The following is a 10,790-nucleotide window of genomic DNA, read 5'->3' on the forward strand; positions in this document are numbered from 1 at the left end:
AGTAGAATTGGGCTGAAAGATCTATCGCTTTATCACCTCTTCAGGTTGTAAATCGTGTTTTTAAAAAGTAACTAAGTAACTAAGTAATTAATTACTTTTGAAAATAAGTAATTAGTAAAGTAACGGGATTACTTTTTTGGGGAAGTAATCAGTAATTAGCTACTGATTACTTTTTTCAAGTAACTTGACCAACACTGCTCTCCACGAAGAGGAAAAGGTGCTACATAAAAGATCAAAAAACCTTGCATGAGGAGCACAGACAGCTGCTGCAGTAGAGTTTCACTTGTTTCCAACACTGTGTTTCATTTCAGTGGAAAGAAGTCAGCTGCGCCCCGCTTGTGGCCGAAGGACCAGAGGCAGGACCAAGATGGACACGAGCAGCCCACATTGCCAGTTATTATAAATATTCTCAACACTGCCCCTGCTGACAGAGTAGAGCTATAACATTTAGATGTGTGTGTGCAAAGCTCTGAGTAGCACCATGTGAGACACTTTAGCTCTAACTTTGGTGCAGCCTCGTCAACCTGCACACGACCGAAAGCAGGACCTTAACTCCGAAGCCTCAAACTTCGTGAGACTTTACTTGGAATGGAGCGACTTGGCTAACGCAGCGGCGTAGACCGGGTTGATTTCCTGTCAAGCGGCTGAACGCCTGCGTGAAGTTTTCTTTTCTCCCCGTCAGCACTGCGAGCACTTCAGCGAACATCCCCCGCTCAGTGTCAGACGGTCTGCGGTGTCAGAGAGTTCTGCAACCCCGGCAGAACATTGTGGTTTATTTTAGAGCAGATGATCTAAAAATTGACAAAACCTCCAGCTGAAGTGTGAGCAGGATGTTTCTAATGTCTGGTTAGTTAAGTTTCTTTGCAGTTTGTTTGGTCTTCCTCCCCTCCAGCAGGGCAGCGGCGGAACGATGCCAGAGCTCATTCTGCTAAGGAGGCATGTATGTGTTGAGGAGGAGTGCTAACGAGTCTCAGCCAACGAGGAGGTGAAGCTGCTGCGGGGTGACCTTTGACCCTCAGAGGCACTCTCTTTCAGACTGGGCTGCCTCTGGCGGGGTCGCCGTGCCCCACGCTTGCCGGAAGGCAGCGGTCGAGGTCAGAGCGAGAAACCCAGAGCCTCCGTCCTTTTTCCAACATCGACACCGACCAATCGAAAGGCTGCAGGAGAATGGAGGAGGAGGAGGAGGAAGGACAAATGAGTCTAATTCCTCTTTCTCCGTGTTGGAGAAACAAAGCTTTTCTCAGTGTGTGCCGAAGTTTTGGGCCTACAAGATGTTTCCATTTATTATCCAATAATATCAGGGAGGCGTCTGATTGGCTCTGAATTCCTTCTGAAGCAGCTGCAGATGAGGAACTAACTTCAGCCACGAGAAGAACAAGTCCTGCAGCAGAAGGTTTAGGCCTCATGGAGAAGAAGACATTCAGATGGGTTTTCCAAAATGTTCAAAACAACAATTCTGCCAACTGCAACCAAGTGTCATTTTGAACCCTGTGAGGTCACAAACCCAAGCCCATGTCTTAAAGAAAATGAAACAGGACTCATTTGGAAAGAATTTCATTATTTTTTTGAGGTGTGTCAGTTAAAATGTCAATTTTTTGCCCACTGATTCCTAATATTTGGAAGCACAAATTAAATAAATAATAAATTCCATGTTCTGATTGCAAAGGGTTATCACGAGAACATCCCACATGCTGGACCGCGTTCCAGCTCCAATGCTGTCACCTCCTCAAGACAATGTTTGTCATTCCACCAGGAATATTTTAAGCATCTGATTCACTGAGCTTCACTTAAAATATAGCTGTGTCTATTTTTTAGGCTTGCTGGGCTGCACAGACCAGATGAGGAGGTCAGGAAGCCTGACACAGGACTTACACAGAGAAGCTGTTTTTTTCAAAATAAAAGACTGGGAGCATTGCTAAATCCTTCGATTCGGAGGTGCTTCTTTTGTGATTCAAACTTCTGCGGAGCTCTGGGTTTACTTGCAGGGTTAGCGGCCATCATCAATGTCAAGAGTTTAAAGGGTGCTTACGCCAAATATCGAAAGGACTAGATCAATTTAAGGGACACAAGTGAACAACTTTTCACTGTGGTAACAACATAGTAGTTTTAGTTTAATCTCATTCTTGTGAGCATGTATGAAGAGTTAACCTATCAGCAGCGATGCATACAACAACGCAGCATATTAAAGAGACTGCACGCTGGAATGGAAATACTGGAAACTGAAATTTCAGCAGGTGCAGCCTCAGATTAGCACTTTATAATTGGTTAATATGACCATATGTAACTCCTGCCAGGTTAAGTAATAAAAATATAAAAAGACCTATGTACTAAATTCACAGTCAAACATTTGTAATTGACTGGATAATATGCGGCTTGACTTCCTGTCTTCGTCGCTCTGATTTCCTGCTTATGACACGTAAATCAGTCTCAGTGCGTCTCAATTGTTAAAAAGCATCTGGAGGACGGAGGAGATATAATCAAGGAGGCACAAGTGTATCCTCAGAGGGGGAGGTCACCTTTAAGTATATAAATATGCCACAGCATGGCTGGAAAATACAGGAGGACTCTTTAAGCAGCACACGTTTCGTTAAATCACTGTTTTATTTGGGAATATAAAATATCCTATAGGCACATGTAACATTACCTCCAAGCACTACCTGGACTTTTATAATATAAACACTTGGAATTGACCACATCTTGAAGAAAAAGGCATCTTAACCAAAAGGAAACTACTGAATACCCCAACTTACAGTAAATGAGGACTAAGATTTTATTACTTTGTTATAACATTTATGTTATCTGTGTTTTGTTTTTCTCATCTGATTTGGATTGAATCTGATTCATTTTGGTTAATTCTAGGATATTGAAGACTCCTCCTATTGGTGGAGTGTTCCTGGTGGAATTTTCCGCTCTCACCTAAATGGAAGTTTCCTACTGGTAGAGCACCAACTGGAAAATAGTCGGTGTGTTCATGGAGTCCGTTTTCTTCCAGGTGTGTGTGTGTGTGTGTGTGTGTGTGTGTGTGTGTGTGTGTGTGTCTGTCTGTCTGTCTGTCTGTCTAAACAAGTCAGAGTTTTAGGTTGAGTATAATGATGCCATGAGCTTAAGGAAATATAATTTCACATAAAAAGAGAGTGCCTTGGAGATTTTTGATTATTTAGCTTATATTTGTCCCTTCCAAAAAGCTGTTGCTCCATCTGAGACAAAGATTTAGTTGGGCTACTTAGCTGGTTTAAAATGAGGCTCTGAAAGAAGGATGCCTCATTAAGTTAAATGCCTGTTGCTTTACTCCTCTGCTCCTCTCTGGTGGACCACAGGAAGGCTAAGATGTGAGGAGATTAACTGAGAATGTACATTTTAAGCAATAAAGGGAGACAGTGCTGCCCTTCCTCCTTGTCAGCTGTTAGTTCTACAGATGTCTTCCTTTCATTATTTATGCTCCTATTTAGGATTCCGGTTTCTTTTACAATAATGGCTCAATTGTTTTGAAAGGTGATGTCTGTCTCTGCAGTGTCCAAGTCTTTAAAGATAAATACTGTTTTATACATGTTTTTAATCAGGTTCGTGTGTTTTTGTGCTTGTGAGCTTTACAAGTGGCCTTTAATGTTATTATGCTTCTATCAATGATGTTCTTTTGTCTTCTTCATCTTTGCTTTTCTTTTACCCTTTATAAATGCCACCAACCTGCATATTAAACTGAGCCTGCATGACTAAGCGTTCAATTTAATTAACATGTCCTTTTTTAAATAAAAAAAAACTTCTTAATGAACAGTGTCCCTTTCACTCTCTAGGAGGTTTCGTGTTTGCCCTCAGCAGTATGTCAGAGTTTCCTCTGAGGGGAATTTACCTGCTGCTAATGTAGTGAAGGTGTTTTTCACAATAAAACTTTATTTTAGAAAACTAAAATAAATGTACATCTTCAGTCCAGGAAACAAGGATTACTCTGATAAGCTGCCCATAAGGAGAGTTAATACTGTATAATGTGATAATGATTACTGGTTTGTCAGACTGGGAGTAGACATCTCCCAGTTTAATTTTGTGACAGAGAAACAGGATTTTCAGAATTCAGACGCTGATCTCAAACCCCTTCGTTCTCATTTCAGTTTCACTGTAATAAACTTTACTTACATGTGATTTGAAAACAATATTCCCCAAGCACTGGCGTGTTTGGGACGATGTTCATCAAAATGTGTCAATCAGCTCGCGAGGAGATCCTTAAATAAACCCCAAATCCTCAGGAGCCCTTTGTCTGTGTTCGAATGATAACCTGGAGCGCCTCCTGCTGGAAGGCTGCGGGGATTACAACGAGACAGAATAAACTAAAAACATCGTCCAAGTTTCTCATCAACATGTCTCCATCTCCTTGACCTTTTTGAGCTCACCTGATTTCCTCAACTTCTTAGACTCAAGAACTGTCTTCTCACTTCTTGCTACTTCACAGGAAACAACAGGTGAAACTTAAAATCTTTATTCAGACCCAAAACAAATCGAAATTTACATTCAACACAAAAAAAAAAGAAAAAGGATGAGCGTGCAGACTCTCTGCAACCTTCAAGCTTCGGTACAGTCACAACTGACACGGACAAGAAACAAACCTCTCAAAGGTTTGTTTCAAAGCTAAAGAACCAGAAAAAGAGCATTAAACAGTCCTGCAGCAGATTTCTTTAAAGGTGCTCGTCTTTTTCTTTGTGCTCTGGTTGCAGAGGCTTCGCCGCTCCTTCTCTTGACAGCCTGTCGGCCTCCTCGTTGCCTCTGTAGCCGGCGTGACCTGGAATGTGCATCTGGAGGAGGACCAGAAGGGCAGACAAGTAAGTATAAAAACATGAAAATAACAACTAATAATCAATCACTTGGACGCTTACTGAGCATTAAACAAATGATTGGATATGGCTGTACTATGCAGCACTAAGACTGTTTACTACTGCGGCCTGTAATGCAGTCACAGTAAAATGATCACTTCAAATTATTGCTGCCAAATCATGGGGTGCTCATCACGGGTTGCATATAAATCATTAAGACCTGCAAATGACCAGAAGATTTTTCATTACATCCTGATACGTACGACCTTCAAACAGGCGGTTTTTACCATTACCGGTTCATCCATCAGATAAGGCATTAACAATACTGCTGATGCTTTTCTCTGACTGTTACTTTTAAATTGAACCTGTCACACCGTTTCCAGATCAGACTACTTTCTGCACATCAAAACAATCCACCAGAAGTGAAGAGAACAATGTAATAATGAGCTCATCATTTTAAGTTAAATTTTCCAAGCAGAAAATGCTGAATTTCTCTGGCTTCACCTTCAAAAATCTGAATATTCACCTTTTTTGGGCCTAATTTGGACTGAGGGGGTTTAATTCTTCCCTCACGATAATCTGAACCCTTTCGTAATATCTTTCTGGCATTCACGATTTATTTGTGGACCCTTATTTTAACGTATATTTTACATTTTTAAGCATTCGAATAATTGAATCAGAAATTAAGTGACAATCAACCTTGTGCCAGCCTGACTTCGTACAATTAAAATAAAAACACAGATGATCCCGCAGCAAGAGGAATAAAATTACTTTTTTTTTTTAACCAAAGAACAGAAAGGTGACGCAGTGCAGGAACCTTTTACACATTTGTGAGACTAGTCTGAATAAAATGTTGTTGTTTATTCAACATTTATGCAAATTAGCAGATTTAATTAGTACTAATGAAAGAAACATTAGCATATTTTAGTATCAAATGTGTACTTGTCGAACACTTAGTCTTATTAACAAACCAGGGAGTTTCTATCATTTAACATTTTTATCATTCAGAGCTGATTAAAAGAATAAAAATTTACGATATTTTTCTGAATTAAGACTCTAATGTGCAAACAAAATGAAACAGGAACGCTGAACCTGTCTTCAGCCGAATGCTCAGATTTTTCTTTTTTGAAGACGTTTGAAATAGCAAAATTATTTGGATATGTAACACTTCATCTGCTTATCAAAAGCATAAGATTTCAGAAAACAAAAAACAAAACATAATCATCTTAATCCAAGTAATCCACTGAAACTGTCCCTTTGATATATACAGTTTTAGCCTCTGAGGAAAGCTGTTCGGCTGCTTGCTCTGTCTGACTGTACTGAGCCCTCCGTGCCCCCTTGTGGCCATTTTTCAGGCCATGGACAGATTTATCACCTCCCCAGCAGGGGGCGGTTGACTGCAAAAAGACTCCTGCGGTAAATGTAAAAACATTGTTTACTTCTGACCTGCATGAATCTAAAGACCCCGTCCGCAAAGAAACACTGATACTTACCCAGACCACCTCCACCTGTCCATTCAGCCTGTCCAGTTTCACAAAGTCGTCTTTGTTGGTAATCTGACCTCCAGATTTCAACCTCCAGCCGTTCAGCTTCCAGTTCTTCACCCAGCTGGTCACACCTGCATGAAGGAAAAAGAAAAGAAAAACCTTTACCCATTCAGTGGGAAATTCAAAAGCTGAAATCTGAGTGGTAATGCAACATGACTGCAGCATGACTCGAGTTTGTGACTCACCGTTTATCGTAAACTTGCTGTCAGTGTATAAAACGAGTTTCTTGATGTTATTCTGTTTGGCCTGTTCCAGCGCTCTGCAGGCCGCCTGGTGCAGCGAGAGCAGAGACGACAGTTAGTTATGCTTTAAAGCTTGTAGAGAAAAATCCAAGCATAAAATAAAAAACAGGCATTTACAGGCCTGCGTCTTGCTATTCTTTCCAATAAATAGGTACATTTACATATCTGCTCCCTCAGGAAACTTTTCAGAAGTTGAGTTTAAAACCTTCATTCTCATGGTGCCATTTTTAGTTTTGTTCCCTCTATGACCATCAGGTGGCGCTTCTTTGTATTTGCTGTACATTTAATAAGCCTCTTTACATGCTGGCCCTCAGTAGTTTAAACTGGTTAAAATTGCCTCAGCCTCTCCTCTCTTTAACCCTAGCACACTAACATGCAGTTTTATAACACTATCACTAATGTCAGGTAGATTTTACCCGACACCCAAAAAAAAAAACAAAAAAAAAAAAAAAAAACATACTTCCCATTAAAATATATTAAAGCACAACAATAAGTGGCAAATTGAAGTGCTCTTCTTTTATTTCTCTCTACACAACATCTCACAAAAGGAAAAAAGGGTGTCATGGTGGTCCCTTTAAAAAGATTCTAAAGCAACAGAATGAAAATCACCCCATGTTAGTGTTAAAAATTTAAAAAGTACTGTTTAAGTGCAGCCCTGCAGAGTTAACACTGAGCATTAAACTGGACTTTTAAGACAGAAACTCTCATGCTGAGATGTAAATCTTACTTGTATCTCTGCGCGCTGGTTGGTCTGCCTTCCCTGCAGCCTCTCTGCAACATTTCTATAAAGCCAGAGGCAACAAAATGTGAGAAACCGATGCATCCATTTATGCAATTAAGACTTTCACTATGGAGGTTTAGACTGAGCAGATTTTAGGAACTGTTTAAAACATGCTCGTTGTAGCACGTGCACATATTCTCACAGTGGGTTGTTGCATCCCCAGTACACCCCGATGCCCCCCCGTGCGCCGCTCTGTCCGTTTCTTGAGCAGCAGCCATCGGTGTAAACGACCACAGCGTCACCTGTACGGAGAACGCAGAACAGTTCAGACTGGAGTTCAAGTTTTATTGCTTCCATTTTCTACATTTTATATTTAAATATTTCTGTATGTAGTAAATGACATGATTTTGTCCCCATAACATGTTGAATGGAGTTGAGCTCTAATATTAAATCTTGCACATCTCACCCATGTACGTGAATCCGTCCGAGCTCTCTGATGACGAGTTTTGTGATGTCGAGCTTTCTGATGGCTTAACTCGTTTGGGCTGGTGCCCCGCCTCCTCCTCCGAGTGACATCTCTTTTTGCCAAGAGGGATGTACTCGAGCGGCTCCGGGCCTCGTTTAGGAAGCAGAGTGACATCAGACTCCACGCTCTGAGTTACTGAAAGCCACAAACACAAGAAGTTCATCAAGAACAGTGTGCAGCAAGTACCTGATTCTCCACTTAAAATCACCTGTGAGCTTTGTGTGAATCCAGACCTGCATGCTGTATTACCACCTCAAACAGACACAGTGGCTGGGTTAACCCTCTACTGCATAGCGTTGCCCTGAGGCAACAAACCACATTTTCATGCCTCACACAAATAAATGTATATAAAAGAAAAACTTGCATGTGCATGAATATGTTAAGAAGCATATTTGATTGTTTGTTCTACTTTTCAATTACAGGACATGGATGTAAAAACCTTTTATGGAAGGAAACCAAGGGGATGTGCACTTTCTGTCCTCAGAAAGTGAGGACAGTGAGCTTTCAGGGAGTGACAGTGAAGTAGAGGAGTGGATCCCTGAATCAGGTTTGAGGGACACTTAGGAGCTCAGGGGTCAGTTGGTAAAGTAACTGTGTGTGTGTGTGTGTGTGTGTGTGTGTGTGTGTGTGTGTGTGTGTGTGTCTGTCTTACTGTTGTGGGAACACAAATTTGTTTACACTCATATTGTGAGGTCTAGCCTACTTTATGGGGACAATTGCAAGGTAAATCATTCAATTTTAGGGTGAAGGCTTGAGTCGGGGTTAGAGTTAGGTTCAGGCAGGGACTTGTGATGGGTAGGGTCAGGATAAGTCTCCAGGAAATGAATGCAAGTTAATGTAACATCCCTAAAAGTGATGGAAACACAACGTGTGTGTGTGTGTGTGTGTGTGTGTGTGTGTGTGTGTGTACACGCATGGGGTTAGGGTCAAATGTTGGATGTATTTTGGTGTTTTATTGTTCTGTGAAATGTTTACATAGTTTTTTTATTGTTGTTTATTTATTTGTTCATCCTGGTTGTACTAATAAAACGTATTATAGAATAACTTGTTATTTGACTACCCTTATCGCACAGTGTTGCCTTGAAATAACAAACCAATATCTGTTTTTTTTGTTTTGTTTTGTTGTTTTTTTTTTTTTTGGGGGGGGTCAAATTTTATGATTGATATATTATAAGGGACCCTAAAGCTCCCCCAGAAATATTTTTTTCCCCAAAAAATAAAAAGTCATGCAGTAGAGGGTTTTAACATATTCTTGGATTCCAAACTGACGGCCACTTCCAAACCAAGATGCTCCGAGTTCAGCCTCAATCCCAGCTCCAAGTAATTATAGTTTCTCGTGTGTATTTGAAGAGTATAAAATTAGAAAATATTCACCTTTCTTCACGTCTGGAACTGCAGAAGGCTCGATCCCTCTGACGAATGCCCAGGCATCTCGCTCTGAGGCAAACTTCTTAAAGGAGGCGGACGGAAATTTGTCCACTTGGCTCTTACACTCGTCCCTAAATGACAAAAAAATAAAAAGTAAAAAATCAGGAGAATAAAAACCTTGAGATGTCTTCATTCTCCCCTCCGGACACTTTAATGATACACCTTTTCAACTGCAACTCAATCCATTCAGGCACAGACATGGTCAAGATGACCCACTGACGTTCAAACTGAGCCACTGGAGTGAGGAAGAAAGAGAATTTAAGTGGCACTGAACATGGCAGTGATTGTTGGTGGCAGACACACTGGCCTGAATATTTCAGAAACTAGTGATTTCTGAATTTCCAGCATGAAAATGAAATGAGAGAAAATATCTAGGACAGACTCCAATCCGGCCCAGTGGGCAGCTGTGGAGGATGACTTTAACTGTGTTTTAACTTTTGACTGTTTCCTATCATTTACGGTACATTAAACTAATTAAGTAACAGAAAAACAATAACAAAAATGTTCCCTTCTTGTAACAATAGGTCCAAAGTTTATTTTCTCAAAGATTAAATGTGTAGTTAAACTTCTGTGCACTAACAGAAGGTGGAGTTTCACTGGTCTGGTACTGGCGTGTTGTTTATTTTATATGTATTTATTTGTAATATAAACAAACCAAAGACATACTACATTATGTAAGAATAAATCAATTTTAGGCCCTCCTACTCACAAATGAGCCACATTAATGGCGGAAATACATTTAACAGTTTGAAGGCTAACCACCTGAAAAACGGAGAAAACGAAGCCGTGTATGTTATGCTTCCATGCCGAATTAAAGTGTGGGATGTACTGACAGGGAAACATTGATATGATCTTAAACCCGCTGGGTTGTTTTACTGTAGCTCAAGGAGAAAAAGAAATCTTCGTGCATCTGAACGGAAGCTGGCATCCACTCACTCTCACTGAAAGAACATGCACTTTGAATAGCCAATAACATTGATTTTCTTAAAAACAAATGTGCAGGCATTGAGTTGTGTCCGGCCTCACCATGAAGTGTAGACTCCCGTTTTGTGTCCTTTCCTAACTGCGTAGAAAAACTTCCCTTTCGCCATGTCGTCAGCAGCGCTACAAAAGGTCCTGCATGCAACTCTGAAAAGACCAGTCAGCCTAAACATCACTGTCTGCCAACACACTGCACGGGGACAAAGGTGGCTAGCATCGTGATATTAACTCGGATACATTCAAATATCAATAGATTTGAGTAGGGAAGGCGTGGTTTGACATAAAATCTTGAAATATGGGACCAAATTAGCAGCCAGGTGTACAGATGTCCGGGAAAGCTAAACCCGAAAAAGCCCAAAAAAGTATTCCATATATATTTAACACTAGTCTAATAAGTCTTGCAGTCATCTTAGTTTCTTCATTGGCCGTATATCCCTATCTGAAAATGTTGCAGTAAACAAAATCGAACAAAAATCAGTCTAAACGCACAGCAATAATCTGCCTGCAGTTTCCCCGACTGTTTTCTACTACACTCACGCGATAGTT

The 10,790-nt window shown here is 40.6% G+C and overlaps 1 protein-coding gene across 1 annotated transcript; it reads right to left on the reverse strand.

Moving 5' to 3' along the window:
- Nucleotides 1–4,452: 4,452 nt before the first annotated feature.
- Nucleotides 4,453–10,779, reverse strand: rnaseh1 (ribonuclease H1). The gene is made up of 8 exons (XM_082504672.1): nucleotides 10,290–10,779; nucleotides 9,210–9,334; nucleotides 7,776–7,970; nucleotides 7,512–7,611; nucleotides 7,316–7,370; nucleotides 6,532–6,616; nucleotides 6,293–6,417; nucleotides 4,453–4,781 (listed from the first exon to the last, which is right to left on the reverse strand). The coding sequence occupies exons 1-8, from the start codon at nucleotides 10,415–10,417 to the stop codon at nucleotides 4,665–4,667; spliced, it is 930 nt and encodes a 309-aa protein (XP_082360798.1). The 5' UTR covers nucleotides 10,418–10,779; the 3' UTR covers nucleotides 4,453–4,664.
- Nucleotides 10,780–10,790: the final 11 nt, after the last annotated feature.

This window comes from Aulonocara stuartgranti (assembly GCF_965226115.1).
Source record: "Aulonocara stuartgranti genome assembly, chromosome: 15".
NCBI classification, from domain to species: Eukaryota; Metazoa; Chordata; class Actinopteri; order Cichliformes; family Cichlidae; genus Aulonocara; species Aulonocara stuartgranti.